This window comes from Amphibalanus amphitrite, unplaced genomic scaffold (assembly GCF_019059575.1).
Source record: "Amphibalanus amphitrite isolate SeventyFive unplaced genomic scaffold, NRLGWU_Aamphi_draft 000365F_arrow, whole genome shotgun sequence".
In the NCBI taxonomy this organism is placed as follows: domain Eukaryota; kingdom Metazoa; phylum Arthropoda; class Thecostraca; order Balanomorpha; family Balanidae; genus Amphibalanus; species Amphibalanus amphitrite.
This window is the reverse complement of record NW_024881859.1, coordinates 9,868-34,332: the sequence shown is the minus strand read 5'-3', so window position 1 is coordinate 34,332 and position 24,465 is coordinate 9,868. Positions and strand designations below refer to the sequence as shown.

The 24,465-nt window shown below is 48.7% G+C and overlaps 1 protein-coding gene across 2 annotated transcripts; it reads right to left on the bottom strand.

Moving 5' to 3' along the window:
- Positions 1 to 24,441, bottom strand: LOC122389623 (tetraspanin-11-like). Of its 2 annotated transcripts, none has more exons than XM_043381820.1 (6): positions 24,330 to 24,441; positions 4,115 to 4,202; positions 3,596 to 3,787; positions 2,943 to 3,116; positions 2,441 to 2,587; positions 1 to 1,539 (listed from the first exon to the last, which is right to left on the bottom strand). In XM_043381820.1, the coding sequence occupies exons 2-6, from the start codon at positions 4,199 to 4,201 to the stop codon at positions 1,390 to 1,392; spliced, it is 750 nt and encodes a 249-aa protein (XP_043237755.1). In that variant the 5' UTR covers position 4,202; positions 24,330 to 24,441; the 3' UTR covers positions 1 to 1,389. The 2 variants fall into 2 exon arrangements, with proteins under 2 accessions (XP_043237755.1, XP_043237754.1); XM_043381819.1 differs by lacking the exon at positions 24,330 to 24,441 and adding an exon at positions 23,827 to 24,076.
- Positions 24,442 to 24,465: the final 24 nt, after the last annotated feature.

The following is a 24,465-nucleotide window of genomic DNA, read 5'->3' as shown; positions in this document are numbered from 1 at the left end:
AGAAACGGGTAATGTATTTCTCGAACATAGATGAATATTAAGTGCTGCTAAAACCACATCAAAACACACAGCTTCTAATTATAAATGACTTAAAATGCTAAAGCACAGTACGTAACACTTATCTGCGCAAGTACATGCTCACAAAAAGGCTTTGAAGTACTTTATCATGATCGCGAAATTAGAAAATTTGTACACTATTCATACTCTAAATATGATGGCATGGAGAATGTGCAAATAAGTTGCGACGAAAACCGAGAGATCTTTTATCAAACCGTGGGTGATAAATACCATGGCTCACCCATAGTCAAGCTAACGAAGCAAGTTACATAAAAACGGACACACCTTACGACGCATTTTGCGCAGATTACTTATGAATAACACAACTACAAGCACTTCATATAACACAACACAACATCGAAGATCCACGGTAGAATATAAGTACAAACGGTAAATGCGTTAAGTTGTTGCTGCCACTGTACGAGAATATGCGCTTGTGATATTCCATATTTGGCACCATAAGTAGCACTCAAACGCGTTACACACTAATGAGGCAAGAGTTCAGGATATGTCACTACAAAAATTTTCTCTAATGATATCGACCACACTGGACAATACAGAAGCAGCTAGTTCGCCAAAAAGCTCGTCATATCGAAGTTCAAAGGCACAGTGACGCCGGAAAGGCAGCACAAAGTGAGAATGAAGGCACCCTTTATCTGCTTTACTTTATAGTTGGCACTTGGGTGGCACTATCCAGGGTTGAACTTCGACGCATGTAAAACTGCGTCCAATAAAGCCAGGAGATTCGACAAGATAAATCTAGGATCATGTTAGAAAGTGTAAAAAGAAATGAGGAGATTCATGGACTGAGATGGCCTGATAATTTTCCTACAATGAACATCTTAAAACACGTCTGAAACAATAAAACACGTCAAACTTCGAAGAAGACAGATCTGTTAAGCATAATCTTTTTCTGGTTTGTTAATTGGTCCTACCCGGGGAATGCACTAGCAAGAGCCATGAAGCCTGACCACTTGACAGTCGAATATCTTTTCACGTCATGGCACTTCAGTAGCAGTGGCTTCAGCTGGCGTTACAGTCACCATTGTCTGAATATCCTTTACACGACCCACATAAAGGATGTTAGTCACAAAATGGTCAGCAGTATAACCCTCTCGACATAAAATACCTACTGTTGACACCTAACGGTGGACACCTTGAGGCGACTAAGAGGCACTAACTCGGAAGAACTATACTGTTCTTGAAGAAGCCACTAGCCGACGAAAGCAGCAGAGAAGTAGCGACACTCTACTGAGATAGCGATCTCTAGCGGCTCTACGCTGGGCTCGGCGTCGTCACCACACCTGTGCCTGCCGTGTGTTGCGGTGCCGCTCAGTACCCGCGCCCGTAGTTCTTCAGCTTGACGAACAGGCAGCAGGAGATGATGACGCCGAAGATCTGGACGACGGAGACGCCGACTCCGACGGCGCCGACCACCACCAGGTGATCCTGGATCACGTAGCCCATATGGTGCACGCAGCCCTGTGGGACGGGGGGAGGTCGGGATCAGTTAATGACGATAAGTTACGCAGTGCAGGGAGAGGAAAGAAATCAAGCACCGGCGTACAGAAGTAGCTACCGAGGTTTAAGCCAAACATAATGATGAATGACTGGATACAGACGATACTTATCTGACACTGACAGAAGGAGTAGAAAAAGGAAAATAACGCAATTAAAACGGAAGGATAACGTCAATGTCATTTTAACTGGCTAGGGCCTTGGTCCCTGTCCGATTCGCCTTGGTTAAAATGTGAGCGAATGTGGCAAGTTTTGCTGTCATCTCCAGTGACATGATCGTCATGGTATCAACACTCAGTAGCTCACATATCACGAGAGCAAGCCTCCTCCTTCCTCCCCTCCCCCCCCCCTCCTCCCCAGCCCCCGACAGTTTCATATGACACACGCGTGTGACCGACCGCCGCCGGTCGCCGCGTCGGCTCGGATTTCATGCCAGCGCAGTGGAATCTCAGATTTCCGCTGTACTGTACAACGCACACGTGAGCGGTCGGTGCGTTCAAACGCCGCTCTTTGACGCACCGCAGAGCCGCCGTAGGGTCGCCGCGGTTCGGAGGCACTTAGTGAAGTCATACGAGGGACCCACTTATAGTGTCACGGGCTTAGGTGAGGTGTCCTGGCCGCTGTGGGGCCGACATTGACCTCACGGCTCATGACCATGGCAACGGAAGTGATGCAAACAGAACGACGGAAATTACGCTACAAGTGGCTTTTGGTTACGTGTGACCAGATTACCTTCACTTTTTTTCCTTAGTGCCCACTGCCATGCTGTAATTCAAAGTCCAAGCATTGCTACGCGATTATTCACGACTTCCGACTATCCCTGCTGCAATAAACACCCCCAGCAGAGCCCCGTCATAGTACTCACCCCAGGGTTGATGTTGGAGGGGTGGTCGCGCCGGCCACAGAGCGGCTTCACGGACTTGCAGCAGCTGTCGGGCACCTTCCTACCCTCGGTGTCAGCCCAATCCGTGTACAGCCAGTTGGTGTAGTAGGTGGCACCGCAGCACCGGAACTGGGGAAAGTGGGGGAGACGTGTCAGTCGGGGACGAGTTGGAAGAACGGGTAAATAGTTCGTTGATGGTAAATAGGGGCCGGTTTTGAAACGAAACTGGTGCCCCGATTAATGTTTTATTGCGGCGACGAGAAATGGTTTAGGGTGTCCGGCGCACTGCATCCACTATCAGCAAGCAAACTATTAATACCGCAGGCGCAGCGTGATCAAGGTCCGCTCTGAGCTTCAAATCAGCGGATCGTAATTACTTTCTTATCATCTTCAAACGTCATGTCACATGTTTAGATATCCTATCCCGGTAGATTCCCGCTTCGCCCACCAACTCCACCGCCCTTTCTCCCGTCGTTTCACTCACGTCCTGTTGCATCTCGTCGATGGCGGCCGTGTACTCGGGCTTCCTGTTGTAGTTGTCGGCGAAGGTGGCGTTCAGGTGATGCGCCAGCTCCATCTGCAGCTGCACCTGGTACACGTAGGCCAGCACGCCCGCCATCGCCTCCAGCAGGAAGATCAGCAGCAGCACGAACGTGTACTGGGCAGAGGCAGAGTGGGCACGGTTAGAGGGTGGAGGGTACGGAGAGCGCGTGCTTGAAACGGCGAGTGCGCGTACTGGGGACTATACACCCACATCTGAGGGACCTGCGGGACGACGACGTGGTGGCGGCCCTGGCGGCCGCTGCCAGGTCCCTCCAGAGCCGCTCGGCTACGCTCGACTGAGCGGAGGAACTACAACAACAACAACAGGAAAAAAGGGTACAAAATTGACTTTAGTGTGTGCGGGAATGTAACAACATCTGAAAGACGAATGTAAATGCTTTGCATTCTTCCGCATTTACCAATGTTGAAAAAGATACCATCCAGCGATGTGGGAAAAATTGAGTGTGAAGTTACTCTCACCCAACTGTCGGCACCAGCCACAGACTTAGCGAGCAACCGACCACCCCAATATCCTCCGGATATCTGACTCCACATCTCTCACCCACACGCCCACCGCCCCTCCGCGGTCCGTACCATCAGCAGGCAGGGCAGACTCTCTCTGAGCGCGCCGAGGCAGCCGACCAGGCCGGTGACCAGCACCAGAACTCCGGAGGTCACCAGCACATAGGCGGCCGTGCTGAATGAGGCCGTGGAGAGCAGCAGCACGTAGGACGGCTCGCTGACCAGCGACCAGATGCCCACGCCGAACACGGCTATACCTGACAGCTGCCCGGAGCGAGAGAGGTGGGGTGTCACAAAAACACGCAGGGGAAATGTGGAGGACAGGGGGAATAATGAATGAATGGGAATGTATGCAATCATTGCAACTTCCAGGGGTTGCAATTCAAATTCAAATTCCATGAGGTTGGGGGATAGCTGATGAATGGTTTAATTGAACTATGTTCTGTTCAAGCTAGCATGCTGGTGAAAAAATGGATGTTGAATGTTTAAATATTGAGCCATAAAACTTATACAATAATGCAACAAAGTTATTTCCAAAAAAGCTGTTTTACCTACAATAAAGGTAAAATGTACAAAACAGTCTTAGCTTACCATGAAAACAAAGTTAAACATGTATAGAACATATTTAAGAAAGTTGATGCTGCAGCAACCTTCATCTTTAGACTCTTCAAAGTCCATTCTGAAACAGAAGAAAAATCATCATGACATGTCACATCAGCTGAGCTGCAGATGGGTAATGTCAAATTTGCAATGACCACAAAAGATAAGGAAAACAGGCAACACTGTAGAGCATACCTATGGTCTGTGGAAGTGACATTTTCCCATTAACAAAATTATAAATTCAGTCGGGGAAACTATGGTAAAATCTGCTATTTTTAGCAGTCTGCTATTTTTAACAGAAATCTGCCAAAAATGGGTACGCATGTGACGTCATCGTACCCAATTATAGCAGATTTGGGTGCAGCCCCATACAAAAGCAGATCTGCACCCTAATTGAAGCAAATGCGCATCAAATGCCTGGCAGGTTCATGATGAGAATAGTGCTGAGAATGTCCTCTGATATTTTTGTTCAGATCCGACTATTTTCAAATTCATTATTTAAAAATAGTACAGTCTACGTTCCACCTGGCCATTGTATACAACAGATATCAGTTCGGGTTCCATAACACTACACAGGGGCCTCCAACTTTTTCATCGTACTGCTTTCAAGTATGACCTCCAAATCTAGCTTCTGAGATCGGGCAGATGTACTATTGGTCTCAAGATAAGGGTCCAGGCGACCTGTAGGTTTGCTGCGGTGAATACCCCCACCTTCGCCACACTCGCTCGGTGCTACGGAGCTCCGATCTCGCGACCGGTCACCTGTACTTGTAGACTGTGCCGCATGACATAGCAGTTGAGCGGGACAGTGGAGCTTAGGCGGAAACTAGCACCGCGCTTGACAGAGAAGGGCGCTGACCATTCCGGCCGGAGGGCCGCTCGGCATTTTAACTCCATGTAATGCCTCGCTGACAATGAAAGACATTACAGGACGACACTACAGGGTTCGGCAAAAGTTATGTCCGCTACCGGTTCCTAATCGTGTCTACACCTGAGGGATGACGACTCAGGCTGCACTCCTTCATTGCACGGTCCTTGGCCGCAGAACATGAGGTGACGAACGGACCTCGGGTCACGGACCACCGAGCTACGGCCAGTTTCACAGAGATTGTCCACCTGAACGGCTGCGTCGCTACATGAAGGTCTGAAATTTCTTTCAAGGGAGCTGAACCAGACAGTCGGCATGCTCCAGGCCGAAATGACACAGCGTGTTATTGCTGATTAGTTGGGATATCTGCTTGTTGTTTTTGTTTGCAAGTCTTGATTATGGACGAACTGCCTGCACAGTCCGGTGTTGGTGGGATAATCATACGGCTGCTGGCAGTGTTGCTGATCGTTCCAGTTTGCAGGCGTGCGCCTACCATTTCAAACGTTACAGAAATCCCTCTGAAAAAGGCGGCCGGGAAAAGGGCCAGCAGTTGGCGACAAAATTGGCTAAGCGGCTCGCGCCGAAGCGCCATCACATCTCCATACAGGACTGTGAGACGCTATTGGAAGAGCTCTCCGAGGCTCATTACCTACCTTCGGCCCAATACTAAGCCAACACATGGTCAATGACATGCATTGACATGCATTTTCAATCAGGACGGCGCGCCAGCTCATCGCTCTGCCAAGGCCTAGCGGTGGTGCGAATTGAACGTGCCGGATTTCTGAAGGAAAGAGATGATAGCCGGCTGCCATCCGGACCTCATCCTGATCGACGAACTTCGGGGCTATCGTCCAGCAGGACCTGGAAAAACAGAAGCCGGCGGCCAGCCTCGGCGCATTGTCGTTACAGCTCAAACGGGCATGATAAAAAATCCAGCCGTATTTACTGCACAACCTAGTTACCAAATACCAGCATGCAAATTTGCGTCCGCGTGTAAATCCCTGTTCGTGGGGAATAAACTGAACGCTAAAGAGAATTGCTGCCCGCCATGTAGCAACTAAGAGAGAACATTTTTTAGAGGATAAAGCTTATGCCGCTGCCGGAACCCATGTAGCTCACGCATCATTCATTGCAGTTTCACCTTAGACTGAAAGACGGTAATTTGTTTAGGACGTGACAATGAATGTTGTTGGAGGTAAGCTATGGTATTTCTGAGCAAGATTAAAACCTTCCAGGCGGTGGGGGGGGCATTTTTTGCCCCCCCCCCCTTTAGTTTTTTCGATATATCTCGAGAACCGCTGCGCCGATCGTCACCAAACTTTCAGTACCCTCCCGGGAGCAGCTAGCGCACATGGTGACCAAAAATTTTTCCAAAGGCTATGATAGGTTGGCCGCTAATGACGTCAGAGTGACGTCATTTTTGCCATTTTCGACCCAAAAAAAGGTTTCGCGGGAAGAGCTGTCAGGCCTACAGCTTTAGAGATACAAAAAAAATGTTTCAGACATAAAAGGTGTGGACTTAAAAGGGCTACAAAACTGCTATTTCGGTTTTTCGAATTTTTTGGATTTTGACCCCCAAAAATCAAAAAATAGATTTTTTGAATATAATAGCCAAAATATCCAAAAAGTTTTTTGAATTTCGAAAAAAACGGAATATATGTGATAGCCCCTACCGCCTTCTATCTACATACCAAATTTGAGATCGATACCTCTTTTTTTGGCCAAGTTATAGCGAAAAAACTGTTCAAAATTGATGACGTCAAATTTTCAAACTCAATTTTTAGCAATTCTAGACCTCGTAGCGCAAAACAAAGACCACCATTAGACTCCCCGTGACGAGCTGCATCGAATCAATACCCATTTTATGCAAAAATATCAACTTTCAAATTTGACCTTTTTTGACCTGACCTTGACCTGACCTCCACCAGAAAGTGACCTAAACCGTACCTGATGGTCTTATAACCAACACCATTGAGTTGGAAATGAAAAACTGGCCATAAAACATGCATCGCATAACCTTAGTAAAGTTGGGCTCATGTGGTGACCCTTGGTGACCTTTGGTGACCTGACCTGTGACCTGACCTGGTATGACCAGTGACCTCTAATAGCAACATATATACTAGACAACTGACGCCTTATCGCTGATTTTCGACAAAATGCGTTTTACTCGGTGTTATAGCGCTTCCCTAGAAGCCCCGTGAACGGTGAAACATTTTATCTTTGACCTGACCTGTGACGTCATCGGTGACCCCGAGGTCAATGAAATTTGGTTTCCTTCGACAAATTTGACAGGGCTATCGAACGCCGTTTGAATTTTCCGGATCCGTCCAGTAGTTTCGGAGATACGGGGGGGGGGGGCAAAAAAGTGCCCCCCCCCCACCGCGCGGAAGGTGGCTGGTAGGCCCACCGCCTGCCGGGTTAACCCGCGCCCTGCTGGGGGAGGGGCCATTTTGGCTCCCCCTGTGGTTTTTCTTAAATAACGAGAAAACGGCCAAATTCTCAGTACCTCCCGAGTATCAATTTGACACATTCACACAAAATTTCAAGTCACAGGTCACCTTGGGTCAGGAGTTATTGAGGTCAAACTGAGGTCATGTTCGAGTTAAAATGAGCAAAAAAAGCATGACATCTTGAAACGCTCACCCAATCTACAGTTATAGTTCGTTTTTTTTTCAAAAGGACGCTGGCTCAAAGTTCCTTATCGAAGCTCTCACGTGAGTTTTGGCAGCTTCAGCGTCTGGCCAAGAATTTCTTACCGAAAAAATATTCGATTTCAAATTGTGCACGGTAAGTGCCTGGAAATTGTGTCTTGAAAAAATAGCATACTATGATGACGTCACTGGTGGCAGCAGGCACTCAATGTCCGTACGATGGGACCAAGTTTCGACGAAATTGTTGGAAACTTCGTTTTTCACTGTTGCCGAGGTTATAATCGAGTAAGCGGTTTCTTCCATGATAGTTTTACGCTACATTGCAAAACAAGTTCGACAGCAGGACGTCACCACTGTTCTCAAATCTGGTTCCAAGACGCACGGATGGAAATTATCGGGAATAATTCACGTGTTAAAATAAGGCGACGTTCGAGTTTCTCAAGTTCAGTTTTTGCTAGTTTTGCTCGCTAAAACGCGTGCTTTTTCGAAAAACATACTTGGAGCCAGAGTCCTTTTGAAAAAAACGAACTATAGCAAGCAATTTTAAAGTTCTTTATGGGGTTGTGTAAAGAAAAGACGTCGCTACAAAACTGCTATCTCGGATTTTCAAAACTTTGGATTTTCATTCTCAAAAATAAAAATGATTTTTTTTTAGAAAAAAACTAAAAAAATCCCCAAAAAAATCGAATTTCGAAAAAACGGAATATATGTGATTGTCCCTGCGCTGTTCGATATACATACCAAATTTTAGATCGATACCTCCTTTTTTTGGCCAAGCGAAAAAAAAACTTCAAAATTGATGACGTCAAATTTTTAACTCATTTTTTACTAATTCTAGACCACGTAGCTCAAAACAAAGACCAACATTGAACTTCCCGCGACGAGCTGCATCGAATCGATACCCATTTTATGTAAAAATATCAGCTTTGAAATTTGACCTAATTTGACCTGACCTTGACCTGACCTTCACCAAAACATAATTCCAACTGACCCCAAAGGCTGCCTGTCCCACATAATCAAATTTGGCATATAAAATGGAACATAAAACATGCATCACATGATAATTTTAAATTGTGACCCTCAGTGACCTGACCTCTGTGACCTGACCTGTGCCCAATCTTACCAAATGCCGTGAATGCGCATTCACGGCATTTGGTAACATTCAGAACTATTCCACATTCACTTATTCATTCGTTCAGGCAACATTCATAATCATTCACGCTATTAAAATCATTGGACAAGATAAGCGGGATGTAAATAAAAATGATATCATTGATATCAGTGGCGTTAACTCCGGCCAGTGCTGCCAAATCCTATTCACGGCATTGGTAAGATTGGGCCCTGGTATCAGTGACCTCAAATAGCAAAATATGTGTTTGACGAACATTTCCCTATCGATGATTTTCAATGAAATGCATTTTACTCGATTTTACAACGCATTTCTTGATATGCCTGTAAACGGTGAAAATTCGACTTTTGACCTGATCTGTGACGTCATCGGTATGACCGAGGTCAATGAAATTGGGTCACAAGGTAGTTCCCCGTTAGGGCTATCCAACGCCGTTTGCCGCTTGTCGCTATGTTGCGTGGTTCTCGAGATCTTAGGGGGGGTGCCAAAATGCCCCCCCCCCCCATCAAACCGCGTTGCTCGGCAGACCCATTCAGGGCGCGGGTTAATAATGTAAATAGAGTGAATAACCTTATGCTCATGTTATATGTTGCAAATTGATATAATTAGAACGAGATTGATATATTTCGATATTGCACCGTTATTTACATATATAAAAATCAAAATGTCCGTATGTATGTATGTATGTATGTGACGCGTCAATCACGCTTGGCGGGCTATTGCTCTGGAACGGTGCGGGCTACGGGGGTGAAATATTCGACTTAAGTCGGACGCGTGCATCTGTTTGTTGTATTAGATTTTGGAGGGAGTGCGTGCAGCAATGTGCACGTGGCGGGCGCATCTTTGCAGCATTTTGGGCCGCGGCCGGCGCCGGGCAGAGAGCACGTGCCGTAGGCTCAGTTTCTTCGCTTTCAAAACTGAGGGAAATCAGAGCCGGAAGGTCACTGACCTTTGGCAATGAATACCGGAACAGAGCACCGCCGGCCAGGAGGAGACGCCAAATTTATTCTGGCCATAACTCGGCCGCTACTGGGCCGATTTTAATTAAAATTGATTCATTACGCTGCGCGTAATGCTGTCCCTCTTTACGCTGCGCGTAATGCTGTCCCTCTAGTTTACATATATAAAAATCAAAACGTCCGTATGTATGTATGTATGTATGTGACGCGTCAGTCACGCTTGGCGGGCTATTGCTCCGGAACGGTGCGGGCTACGGGGGTGAAATTTTGGGCGCAGGTCGGAAGCGTGCATCTGTTTGTTGTATTAAATTTTGGAAGAGGTGCGCTCGGTGGTTTGCACGTGGCGGGCGCATCTTTGCGGGATTTTGGGCCGCGGCCGGCGCCGAGCAGACGGCACGCGCCTTAGGCTCAGTTTCTTCGCTGCAAAACTGAGGGAAATCAGAGCCGGGAGGTCACTGACCTTTGGCAATGAATACCGGAACAGAGCACCGCCGGCCAAGAGGAGACGCCAAATTTATTCTGGCATTAACTCGGCCGTTACTGGGCCGATTTTAATGAAAATTGATTTATTACGCTGCGCGTAATGCTGTCCCTCTAGTTTACTTATATAAAAATCAAAATGTCCGTATGTATGTATGTATGTATGTGACGCGTCAGTCACGCTTGGCGGGCTATTGCTCCGGAACGGTGCGGGCTACGGGGGTGAAATTTTCGACGCAAGTCGGACGCGTGCATCTGTTTGTTGTATTAAATTTTGGAGGGAGTGCGTTCAGCGGTGTGCACGTGGCGGGCGCATCTTTGCGGGATTTTGGGCCGCGGCCGTCGCCGATCAGAGAGCACGTGCCGTAGGCTCAGTTTCTTCGCTTGCAAAACTGAGCGAAATCAGAGCCGGAAGGTCACTGACCTTTGGCAATGAATACCGGAACAGAGCACCGCCGGCCAGGAGGAGACGCTAAATTTATTCTGGCCATAACTCGGCCGCTACTGGGCCGATTTTATTGAAACTTGATTTATTACGCTGCACGTAATGCTGTCCCTCTTTACGCTGCGCGTAATGCTGTCCCTCTAGTTTACATATATAAAAATCAAAATGTCTGTACGTATGTATGTATGTAACGCGTCAGTCACGCTTGGCGGGCTATTGCTCCGGAACGGTGCGGGCTACGGGGGTGGAATTTTAGGCGCAAGTCGGACGCGTGCAATTTTGGTGGGGGTGCGCTCGCCGGTTTGCACGTGGCGGGCGCATCTTTGCGGGATTTTGGGCCGCGGCCGGCGCCGATCAGAGAGCACGCGCATTAGCCTCAGTTTCTTCGCTTGCAAAACTGAGCGAAATCAGAGCCGGAAGGTCACTGACCTTTGGCAATTAATACCGGAACAGAGCACCGCCGGCCAGGAGGAGACGCCAAATTTATTCTGGCCATAACTCGGCCGCTACTTGGCCGATTTTAATGAAAATTGATTCATTACGCTGCGCGTAATGCTGTCCCTCTAGTTACATATATAAAAATCAAAACGTCCGTATGTATGTATGTATGTATGTATGTGACGCGTCAGTCACGCTTGGCGGGCTATTGCTCTGGAACGGTGCGGGCTACGGGGGTGAATTTTTCGACGTAAGTCGGACGCGTGCATCTGTTTGTTGTACTAGATTTTGGAGGGGGTGCGTGCAGCGGTGTGCACGTGGCGGGCGCATCTTTGCCGCATTTTGGGCCGCGGCCGGCGCCGAGCAGAGAGCACGCGCATTAGCCTCAGTTTCTTCGCTTGCAAAACTGAGCGAAACCAGAGCCGGAAGGTCACTGACCTTTGGCAATGAATACCGGAACAGAGCACCGCCGGCCAGGGGGAGACGCCAAATTTATTCTGGCCATAACTCGGCCGCTACTGGGCCGATTTTAATGAAAATTGATTTATTACGCTGCGCGTAATGCTGTCCCTCTAGTTTCCTCTTATAAAAATCAAAACGTCCGTATGTATGTATGTATGTATGTATGTATGTGACGCGTCAGTCACGCTTGGCGGGCTATTGCTCCGGAACGGTGCGGGCTACGGGGGTGAAATTTTCGACTGAAGTCGGACGCGTGCATCTGTTTGTTGTATTAAATTTTGGAGGGGGTGCGTGCAACGGTGTGCACGTGGCGGGCGCATCTTTGCAGCATTTTGGGCGGCGGCCGGCGCCGAGCAGACGGCACGCGCCTTAGGCTCAGTTTCTTCGCTTGCAAAACTGGGTGAAATCAGAGCCGGAAGGTCACTGACCTTTGGCAATGAATACCGGAACAGGGCACCGCCGGCCAGGAGGAGACGCCAAATTTATTCTGGCCATAACTCGGCCGCTACTGGGCCGATTTTATTGAAACTTGATTTATTACGCTGCGCGTAATGCTGGACACCTAGTCACATATATAAAAATCAAAACGTCCGTATGTATGTATGTATGTATGTGACGCGTCAGTCACGCTTGGCGGGCTATTGCTCCGGAACGGTGCGGGCTACGGGGGTGAAATTTTCGACTGAAGTCGGACGCGTGCATCTGTTTGTCGTATCAACTTTTCGAGGGGGTGCGTGCAGCGGTGTGCACGTGGCGAGCGCATCTTTGCAGCATTTTGGGCCGCGGCCGGCGCCGGGCAGAGAGCACGTGCCGTAGGCTCAGTTTCTTCGCTTGCAAAACTGGGTGAAATCAGAGCCGGAAGGTCACTGACCTTTGCCAATGAATACCGGAACAGGGCACCGCCGGCCAGGAGGAGACGCCAAATTTATTCTGGCCATAACTCGGCCGCTACTGGGCCGATTTTATTGAAACTTGATTTATTACGCTGCGCGTAATGCTGTCCCTCTTTACGCTGCGCGTAATGCTGTCCCTCTAGTTTACATATATAAAAATCAAAACGTCCGTATGTATGTATGTATGTATGTATGTATGTGACGCGTCAGTCACGCTTGGCGGGCTATTGCTCCGGAACGGTGCGGGCTACGGGGGTGAAATTTTCGACTGAAGTCGGACGCGTGCATCTGTTTGTTGTATTAACCCGCGCACCGACGGGGGGGGGCGGATATCCGCCCCCCCTGAGGTTTTTCGCGAATAGCGGGAAAACCGCGGCGCGTAGCGCCGCGAAATTTGGTATGACTATAACCTCATCAATTTTACACATGGTGTGCAAGTTTGAACCTCCTACCTTTTAAGGTCAGGTCACCAGGTCACTTTGAATGACCCAACCTCAAGTCACTTTTTTGCAACTTTGTCACCATGCCAGAGCTACAGTAGATGTCGGAGGCCTTTGAAAGTCGCAGGATATTATTAGGTCATTAGTAGCTACAATTTGTTTATCTCGGAATTTTGATATCGGTGACCTAAGGTCAGGTCAATTTCGCGACCTCCCCATTATAAGCCAATGGGGGAAAAATCAACTCCCTGTTTTTACCACTAAAACGGGTCGGAATGGCCCCATATACCATACATGACTTCATATACGATCAACCTTCACTACCTTGAGGTCTGTTTTGCTGTTGGGCAGCTGTGAGGTCATGTGACGTCATCAAAGGTCACCAAAGGTTTTTGGCCAATAACTCCGTACAGGAACAAGATACAGACGCGTGGATGGTCTCATTGTGTTCAGCTCGTCAAGACGCATCGAATGATATACATGATGACCTCGAGGTCACGTGACCTGAGGTCAACCTTTCACCTTGACCTTTCGAGGTCAACATATATATCATTCGATGCGGATTGACGAGAGGATCACGATGATGCCCTTAGTTTGTTCCTATCTTGACTAATTCGAAAGTTATTCGAGAAAAGCTCTTTCCATATCTAGCGCCGCCATTTTGACTTTTTCGACCCCTGTGACGTCATCTTTGACCTGACCTGAAAATGACCTTAGTAAAAATTGTAGATCTTGGCCGTGCGTATCCGATGCCGTTTACCGCTTGTCGCTATCTTGCTTCGTTCTCGAGATCTCAGGGGGGGCGGTCATCCGCCCCCCCCCCCCCCCCCGTCGGTGCGAAGTTGGCGCAGACCCCCGTCGGTGCGCGGGTTAAATTTTGGAGGGGGTGCGTGCAGCGGTGTGCACGTGGTGGGCGCATCTTTGCGGGATTTTGGGCCGCGGCCGGCGCCGAGCAGACGGCACGCGCCTTAGGCTCAGATTGTTCGCTGCGAAAACTGAGGGAAATCAGAGCCGGAAGGTCACTGACCTTTGGCAATGAATACCGGAACAGAGCACCGCCGGCCAGGAGGAGACGCCAAATTTATTCTGGCCATAACTCGGCCGCTACTGGGCCGATTTTATTGAAACTTGATTTATTACGCTGCGCGTAATGCTGTCCCTCTTTACGCTGCGCGTAATGCTGTCCCTCTAGTCAGAATAAGAATAGCAATTGCTATTCGTATTCTGATGACGGTGCAATATCGAAATATATATATATCAATTTAGTTTTAATTATATCAATTTGCAACATATAACATGGTTATTCACTCTATTTACATAATTAATGTTGTCATGATCAGCATACCGTCGACAGCGTAACTACATATTTATATCATTATCTTAACCCGCGAGTTGCTGGGGGGGGGGGGGCGTTAAACGCCCCCACTTTTTTCGCCGGGCCATAGCGTAAAAACGGCGCGCCGCAGGCGCGCCAAATTTTGGGTACCTGTAGGGAATTGATTGAAGTTGATTGTGACATAGTTTCAAAAAAATCGGTCGGAAAAATTTTGAGATACCGAGGTTTTAGTGACGTCATGATTTCTGAGTTTTCGACCAAAAACGGCATATGTTCAAAAAATCATATAAATTCACAGAATAGACATATAGACATGCCGTAAACGCCATTAGACTGCCAATACCATGAATAATCAAATGGCTATCTTCGATTATTGATTATGGATCCGCATTTTCCAAAATCTTGAACTGAATCTTGGCAATTTCTCGTGACTACTTCACGACCATGATACATTAATTTCTTAAATTGAACTTTTTTAGCCAAACACGTACACATATGATAAAATGAATGTCACCATCGTGTTCTACGCCCCAAATTACCCATAAAACATGTGTCACAGGCTGCGTATATCAGTTTTTATTTTCGGGGATACGTGCCTGCCCGGTTGACCTGACCTTGACCCTGACCTATACTTGACTGACCCCTGCATGGAGCTGACACTCTTGTAGGCCTTACATGATGGATTGTGCACCGTTTTGACAGAGTTTATGACGAGAGTCGCCCATTGCGAAGTCCTGAAGTCCATGCTACTGAAAGCCCGATTTCAGGTGTTTGACCTGACCTTGACCTGACCTGTGACCTCGAAATTCAACTTTAAAGTACTCATCTGAAGCGCCTCGTCGCGTTCTTTCGTTTGCCGCCCCGTGCGTTTCGCTGCGCCTATTGGTTCTCGAGTTATCGGCTGGGGGCGTTTAACGCCCCCCCCCCCCCAGCAAACGGTGGGTGGCGAAATACCCCAGCAACTGCCGGGTTAAGGGTTGCATATTTCAACCTACCTAACTTTAATTTCGTACTTTTTCATATAATTTCATTTATTGCGCTGAAAAACTGTTCAACAGTTCATGGAAACGTCCTCAAAAATCAAATCCACACGGAACAAACATATTTCAAGAGTGCACGTGTCTCGTTGTAGTTGTATCCGTTATTCCTCGTCGGGTCGGACCTATCGGCTTTCTGAATACCGAGAGGGGTATAGAGAAGGGGGGGGATTGCTGGACCCCTCCGCCGTTTCGCCCATAAGTAAGCTAAAAGCCTTGCAAACAAAAGCAACAGCCAGCGATTCACAATCAAGTTAAAAGTGTCAGATCAACATGTGACCTCTGAGGCAGGGCCTATTTTAACATGTTAACTGGGGTGGCAAAACCCACCCCAGTGGTGCGGTTTTCCACCCCAGTCGTCTTGCTTTGCCACCCCAGTGCAAAACAGCCCAAAAGTCTGCCCACAGATATTGGCTGCCGACAATCACGGAGGCGACACATTCTTGGGGCGAACTCAGCTTGACAGGGGGAAAAGGGCTCACTGAGGCGCCACCACCACCAATGGGATGCCCTCTCACTACTGGGGGCGCCCTGCCGCAACTGTGGCGCCCTACTTTTTTATAAATTTAGCTTGAATGTTTGAATGGACGGATTGACAGAGCCGGAGCCCACGCTAAGCAGAGCTTGTTGCGTAGACCCCGACCCCTACCGTCCGATCGCGCAATTCCGGGTAACGGAATAATTTAGATGCCTAAGTTTAACGTGCCCTTCAAAGCCGGACACAACCTGTCCCACTCAACTGACTTCAACTGGCTGCGGCTGCTCCCACCAACCGCAGACCATCCCCGTCAGGAGTCTCAAATATCGAGCACCAGAGCGACTCGAACCCGGGCTCTCACTACCGGGAGTCCGGTGCTCTACCAACTGAGCTATGGGACTCTCTGATTCGATTGGGACACACTACCGGCAATGGGGCGCCCTACCAGCACTTGGGCGCCTACCACGACTGAAGAGCCCTATCAACATTCGGGCGCCCAGACACGATTGGGGCGCCACACCACTACTGGGGCGCCAACTGCACCTTTGGGATCCCTATCAGTATCGGCCGCAAAATTAAATTTGTCATGTGGCTTTGAGACAGGCCGTGTGATCAACAATGGATTTTCAAACGCACGTGCACGCATTGCTTCTGACGAGGGTATTTCCAAGAGAAAAATCTGGCGAGCGGCGGTTTAACCCGCGCCCCGCTGGGGGTCCTGGATTTCCACGCCCTGCTGGGGGGGCGGGGATTTGAACACCCCCCTTCTAAGTCGGCTCCTGGGCCAAGTAGCGACACGCGGTAAGCGGCATCCGAAAGAACGTCAAAAACCATGACGAAAATACCCACTTGTTATTTTTTAGGTCAGGTCAAAGGTCAGGTCACCAAAGGTCATCAAAGGTCAAATTTTGTTATTTCAACATTTTTCGAAACTGCCGACGGACAACTCGGGAACCAATAGAGCTACAGCGCCGCGGAAAGGCGCAATCGATAGCTCTTTTACAGGGCTTTCTGAATAATGTTCTCAGGTTTGACCTCAGGTCAACGGTTTAGCCTCCAGAGTGCAAAAACTTCGTTTTCTTCAATAACTTTTGACTCAAGAGAGACACGACAGTATTTTTGCCAGCATGGTGTTCCTCTCGTCTAGACGCGTCGAATGAACTATAATTTGACCTTGAAAGGTCAACTTGAAAATTTGACTACAGGTCAAGGTAATGACCTGACCGGAAAAGGTCGTGCTGCATATCAGTCGATCCGTATCGTCGACCCAAACACATCTAAGGCGTTTTCATCGCTCTAGCTTGCCTCTATCAGAAGTTATTAGCGAAAAACTGTTAGATACCATTCGTGACCTGATATGACCTCGGGGGCATAACGAGGGGTCACGGGTGCCATTTTCTGGTTCAGCGTGTCATGTTAACTCGTAATTTAGTGTTTGAAAATGTTTAGAATGGCGTTCGTCTAAAAGAGGCGCTTTTCAATTTTCTCCCATTGACTTATACCTAATGGAGAGGTCGAAAAATTGACCTGACCTTAGGTCATCGATATCGAAATTTCAAGATAAAGTGACCTCGAGTGACGCCGGCTTCTTGGTATGGGAAGGTGTTTATCATGGACGGATCGGGGGGGGGGGGGGATTTGAGGGCCATCGGCATAAGCAGTAAAAGTTCTCTGACGAAAGGGGGTTGCACCATGCACAGCCGACTTTTGGCTTAATTCTTTCCATGCATCGCCCGAAAGAGCTATGTTAGAAAAAAACTATGCCAACAAAGGCCTCTAGACACTTTCCCGAAACGTTAGCCCTTACGTACTACCGTCACAAAAAAAGATTCTGAGACTCGATTGCGACGCCCCCCCCCCCCATCGAAATGCTGCGCACAGCAGTATTTCGGTGGGGGGGGGGGGGGAGGCGCCCACACAAGAGACAGGGGCGCCACCACTGCCTGGCCACCCCAGTCCAATTGTCTAAAAATAGGCCCTGCTCTGAGGTCAGGTCACGTGGACAAGTGCAGGGCGTTCATTAGTGAATGACATAAAGTAAGCTCCTGCTGGAGCCCAAATGATCGCCGGCCATCGTGCAGACGAAGCATTCGACGACTCGCGGCAGCGTTCAGTTCATCAAGGGTCTTGGACTCTTGAGTTCGCTCCGCAACTTGAATTGCTTGAGGTTAAACGGTGAAGTCCAAGCAGGAAAAATCCAGACTGCAGAGTGACGAGGGGTGCTGGGATCTTGTTCCGTTGCTCGAAGGTGAAGGGAGTCTAGCAATTCTTCAGTAATCTGTCCGTTATTCACGTTCGCAATTGGTTAAATCATTTTTTGTCATCAAAATAAATGTAAATATTTCCCTTGTTGAATTACGATGGTGAGGTCACGTCATTGACCTAGCTTTACGTGAGCTTTATAGAAAATTACGAGACATAGAAGTTGCAAGGTCTCGGAAGAATATGAAGTTATGTGAATTTCATTTATCTGCGGAAGTTGACCTAGCAATGACGGAGTTGCCAAGCTGCAATATTTTCGGACCGAGTGAAGCCTTTAATGACGTCATAGGTCAGTGACTCGTCAAGAATTGAAAATGTAATTGGTCGTTGGTGTCACGAGAGAATCGGCTTGAATCAAGTCGGGTGTGCTATTTTTCAGCTTTCTATGGTTGCCTTGTTGAGAGCAATCGCAAGAAGTCTGGGGTGGATATTAGATAACACCCGTCACCCTCAACCATGGAAAGTTATGCTTTTGCGGAGCGACCTTCAAAGCTAGTGCGCCCCATGCACTGTCGTTTTTTCAGCTTGCTGTCGGTTTTCCAATATATGGAAGCCAGTTACAGGCGTCCCTTAGTCTCTCATTGGTCAATCGCACACACCACGTGTGGTTCACCAATGACCAATGAGAAGACGAGAAACGCCAGCAAACTGACAGCATGCTGATTTGGTGATCAAACAGCGCCCTGACCACACCCCCTCCCATCTATCGCTGACACCCTGCTCGGTAACTCGTCTTGAGACGCGACTGAGCCAGGCCCTTTGACCGGTTACCGCCGCCGGCATAATTCCGCCTGGTTCCGACTGCACCGCTGGACACCACACTGCGGCGAGCGACCCCGCTGTCAGACTCGGACCGAACGCACCCCCTCCCCTACCCCCACTCCAGCTGTGGCGAGGGTGAGGGTATTCACCGCATCAAACCTACAGGCCGCCTGGACCCTTATCTTGAGACCAATAGTACCTACCCAGGGGCCAGGGGCGTAACCGCTTAACCTTCCAGGCGGTGGGGGGGGGCATTTTTTTGCCCCCCCCCTTTAGTTTTTTCGATATATCTCGAGAACCGCTGCGCCGATCGTCACCAAACTTTCAGTACCCTCCCGGGAGCAGCTAGCGCACATGGTGACCAAAAATTTTACCAAAGGCTATGATAGGTTGGCCGCTAATGACGTCAGAGTGACGTCATTTTTGCCATTTTCGACCCAAAAAAAGGTTTCGCGGGAAGAGCTGTCAGGCCTACAGCTTTAGAGATACAGAAAAATGTTTTTGACAAAAAAGGTGTGGAATCAAAAGGGCTACAAAACTGCTATTTCAGTTTTTCGAATTTTTTGGATTTTGACCCCCAAAAATCAAAAAATAGATTTTTTGAATATAATAGCCAAAAAATCCAAAAAGTTTTTTGAATTTCGAAAAAACCGGAATATATGCGATAGTCCCTACCGCCTTCTATCTACATACCAAATTTGAGATCGATACCTCTTTTTTTGGCCAAGTTATAGCTAACAAACTGTTCAAAATTGATGACGTCGAATTTTCAAACTCAATTTTTACAAATTCCAGACCTCGTAGCGCAAAACAAAGACCACCATTAGACTCCCCGTGACGAGCTGCATCGAATCGATACCCATTTTATGCAAAAATATCAACTTTGAAATTTGACCTTTTTTGACCTGACCTTGACCTGACCTCCACCAGAAAGTGACCTCAACCGTACCTGATGGTCTTATAACCAACACCATTGAGTTGGAAATGAAAAACTGGCCATAAAACATGCATCACATAACCTTAGTAAAGTTGGGCTCATGTGGTGACCCTTGGTGACCTTTGGTGACCTGACCTGTGACCTGACCTGGTATGACCAGTGACCTCTAATAGCAACATATGTACTTGACAACTGACGCCTTATCGCTGATTTTCGACAAAATGCGTTTTACTCGGTGTTATAGCGCTTTCCCTAGAAGCCCCGTGAACGGTGAAACATTTTATCTTTGACCTGACCTGTGACGTCATCGGTGACCCCGAGGTCAATGAAATTTGGTTTCCCTCCACAAATTTGACAGGGCTATCGAACGCCGTTTGAATTTTCCGGATCCGTCCAGTAGTTTCGGAGATACGGGGGGGGGCAAAAAAGTGCCCCCCCCCCCCCACCGCGCGGAAGGTGGCTGGTAGGCCCACCACCTGCCGGGTTAAGCGAACAGCGCGGAAAGTCCGCACTATTTTTAAAAGTTACTTCCCTCTCCTATTTTTTTAGAATCTATTTGTCGCAAACGGCGCATGACCCCTGAAAACCCTTACACAAATTGTCTTCCTCGTTTCCCAGGCTCCCCTAGCTCCATAGGCGCCCTCTTTGGCATATAAGCACCCTATAGTCATCATCGGAGACATCCCTATATGACCAACAGGCGCCCCTTGTTGCATAAAATGTGCCCTTGTCTTAGGCGCCACTCTTTTATTGACATTGGAGGCGCCTCTCTTTGCCATGCCGGCGCCCCTGTTTCGTATGAATGCACCCCTATGGCATTGATAGGCGCCCCTCTACTGCATGTGGACGCCCATATATGTAGGCCTCGGAGGCGCCCCTCTATTGCATGTAGGTGCCCTTACTGCCTCAGAGCCGCTCCTCTTTGGCATGCAGACCCCCGTCTTTAGTACGGAGGAGCCGCTATGGCATTGATAGTCGCCCCTCAATTGCATGTCGACACCCCAGTCGGCATCATTATACCGTCTTTCGCAATCAGACACCCCTATGAGCATCACAGGCGGCTGTATGGGCATCGCAGGCGCCATGGGCGTCGAAAACGGAGGGACAGGGAGACGCGTCCTCCCGGTTGAGGAATCCGAGGAGCAAATCCCCCCAAAATAAACACCTGAGGATGCTTAAAAATGACTATTTGCAAAATAGTCAACTCCGACCGTCTCCGGCTTCAACCCCGCAGTCGTGCAGACTTACACTAAATTTCCAACTTCTAAGAAACAAGCTGCACGGTTGATGCAGGACCACAAAACTTAGAGGCTGCTTGACTCGGTGACACGACCTTAGGTGTTCTGACCTCTTACATGCTACAAGGCTTGCAAAGTCTGTGTTTTAGGGCTGTATTTTGACAAATGTTTTTGCCATTTTTCGCGACGCTTCGCGCCGCTGATTCCTACAGCAGTCAAAAAGAGAGATTGTGGCTGTAATATCTCCCCTCCTTCTACACGGGCATGAATGCATTATGTATCAGATTCAGATTGGTGGCATGCGTCAACAATTGGTACACCCTAAAAGAAGAGCAGCGGCTTTGCCCCTAATTGTGTCAAATTGAATCGGACTTCAAATGTGTACTGTAAAAAATCCGGCTTGTACGACCTTTAACACGGATAGTGTATTGGGCTAAGAGTGCGGCGACAATACCTACTTTTGGGTTTTAACTTTTAGGTCTGCCGATATGTCCCCCATCCCCCAGTCAAAAATCCATGGCGACGACCCTGGCAGGCGCCCTTCTCTTGCATACAGGCGGGCGCCCCTTTTCCTATGAATTCATATCAATTATCAACTCTCTTTCGCATGTAGGCGCCCTTATCACCTAAGCGACGGCGTTAGACTCTTATATGCAGAAGGCGGCATGAGACTTATCAGAGCTAAAGCGATAGAGCTTTCCAGGCGCCTTCAGAAGCCCTGTGTGGTTCTTAGAGACCGCATGACGCTCTCAGACGCAGGTGGGGCCCTCGGAGTCGACAGTGTCAGTGTGGGACCTCCAGAGTCGCCGATGGGTGCCCGACAGATGTGGACCCTCAGGGACGCCGGTATGGGACATAAGAGCTCAGTGAGAGCTTGTGTGGTGCCTTCAGTGGCCTTTGAAGCCGTTAAACATCAACATGGTGCTCTCAGGCGCCGGCGAGTCCTCAGAGTCACCGGTGTGGGGCCTTCAGAGCTCAGAGATAGGTACTGGTGTGGGGCCCTCAGAGGTGTCGGTGTGGGTCCTTCTGATGCACCTATAGAGCCTTGAGATGCATAGGTGTGTGGCCCATAGAGGCGCCGGTGTGGGGCCCCCAGAGCCACCGATATAGGGTCTTAAGAGCTTAAGAGACACTGGTATGACCCTCAAAGGCGCCGGTGTGTGGCGCTCATAAACACTGGTGTGAAGCCATCACGGGCGGGTGGAGCCGTTAGAGGCCGGAAAGGGCCCTTAGATGCCTACAAGGAGCCTTCAGAAGCCGGCGTGGCACCCTTACGGAGATAAGCGTGTCTACTTAGGAGCCCTTGAGGTGCTCTCATAAGCTCTGTGGGGCCCTAACAAGCCGAAATATGGCCCTAGTTTTTTCAACGGCCAGTTGCCGCCACATGGCTCTTCGGGCTATTATTCTCAGGCGCCTCCTCTGCCTAGTTTGAATAGAAGGGCCTCTCAGACCATCAGTCTCGGAGGCCTATTCTGGCCACTATCAGTCTCAGGGGCCTCCTTTGGCAATTATTGATAGAAGGGCCTCTCAGATCACCAATCTCAGCGGCTTGCTCTGGCTAGTATAAACAGAAGAGCCTCTCAGATCATTAATTTCAGGGTCGTCTCTTGGCTACTTATGAATAGGAGGGGCCCTCAGACCCTCAATTTCAAGGACCTTCTCTGCCGATTATGAATAGTAGGGCCTCTCAAACCACCAGTCTCAGGTGCCTCCTCTGGCCAGTATGAATAGAAGGGTCTCTCAGACCATCAGTCTCATGGGCCTCCTCTGGCTAGTATAAATATAAGGGCCTGTTAGACCATCAATTCCAGGGGCCTCCACTGGTTAGTATAAATAGAAGCCTCTCAGACCATTAATCTCAGGGGGCTTTTGTGGCCAGTGTAAATAAAAGGGCCTCTCAGACCATCAGTCTCGGGGGCCTCCTTAGAACAGTGTGGATAGAGGGGCCTCCTCAGATTCACTATAGGACCTCTATGACCACCAGTCTCAGGGGCCTCCTGTGGCCCATATGAATATAAGAGCCTCTCTGACCATCAGTCTCAGGGCCTCTTCTGACTAGTGTGGATAGAGGGCCCTCCCAGACCACCAGTTTCAGGGGCCTCCTGTGGCCAGTATGAACAGAAGGGCCTCACAGCCAATCAGTCTCAGGGGCCTCTTCTGCCTGGTGTGAATATGAGGGCCTCTCAGACCATCAGTCTCAGGGGCCTCCTCTGCCTATAGTGTGAATATAAGAGCTTCACAAGCCATCAGTCTCAGGTGACTCTTCTGACTAGTGTGGATAGAGGGACCTCCCAGACCACAAGCCTCAGGGGCCTCCTGTGGTCAGTATGAATAGAAGGGCCTCTCAGTTTATCAGTCTCATGGGCTTCCTCTGCCTGGTGTGATTATAAGGGCCTCTCAGACCATCAGTCTCAGGGGCCTCCTCTGACTACAGTGTAGATGGAGGGGCCTCCCAGACCATCAGTCTCAGGGGCCTCTTTCTGACTATTGAGGTTGGAGGGGCCTCCTCTGACTAGTGAGGGTAGGGACTAGGGGGCCTCCCAGACTGCCATTGTCAGGGGCCTCCCCAGACCAGTGTGGATATTGGGGCCTCCTCAGATCCACTAGGGCCCCTCAGGCCATAAGTCTCAGAGACTTCCGCTGACAAGTATGGATAGAGGGCCTCCTTGGACCCACTAGGGTCCCTTGGAGTCCGTTCGAGGGGATTCGTGGAACTTATTTTTACCGAGTTTGTTTATTCTGGAAGGTGACGACGTCCTCTCAACTCGAGACGGGAGGGCCTTGAGTAAAAAGTGGGGGGGCCAAAACACATGGTTGGCCCCCCCACCTCAAAAAGTGGGTGGGCACTTGCCCACCTGGCCCCCCCGGTTCCTACGCCTATGACTCACCTCATTCCAATGACAGGTGTTTTGTTAACTACTTAACTCTCGAGCCAAAATTAAGGCCACTGCAGGCCACTGTTAATTACTCCGTTGTTAAAATAGGTGACAAAACTGGAGTGATTGCTTTAGGTTGTAAATTGCAATCACAATCACTTTCACAACTCGCATTGTTTTCAATTGTAAAAATAGTGTTCGTAATATGTTCTTGGTGAGCGGCCTTTACAGTATAGGCAGCAACGATTAGTCGACGTTTACTAAAAGCAGACACTAACGTACAATTTTACTACAAGTGAACACGTAATATCGAGTCTGCTGCGTATTCTTTGTCTTTCTAAGTGCTACCAAATTTTAGAAGTATTCTGCGGTTTGTAAATTACTAAAATATTTTCGGCCTTCCTTGTAATGTAATTATCAACTCCGATTTTGTATACTGTATGATGGTGACTGTCATGCATATATTCATTGTTAAATAATCGTGAGTGCTTTTATTTATACTTATACTTACTTACTTATACTTATAGTATGCGGAATTTAGGAAGGCCTTTCGGGCCGGCCTCTTGGATCCGGACGTGACGAGCTATGTGTCAGTGTGTCACTGCATCAGTCGTTGAAGTGTAAGGTGTACTTGGCGTGAGCCCAGTGTTT

Coding starts and splice junctions, on each gene's coding strand:
- LOC122389623 (XM_043381819.1), bottom strand. Junction 2,588..2,942: donor TCGACGAGATGCAACAGGAC/GTGAGTGAAACG, acceptor CACTTTCCCCAG/TTCCGGTGCTGCGGTGCCAC. Junction 1,540..2,440: donor CCTCCAACATCAACCCTGGG/GTGAGTACTATG, acceptor CCCGTCCCACAG/GGCTGCGTGCACCATATGGG.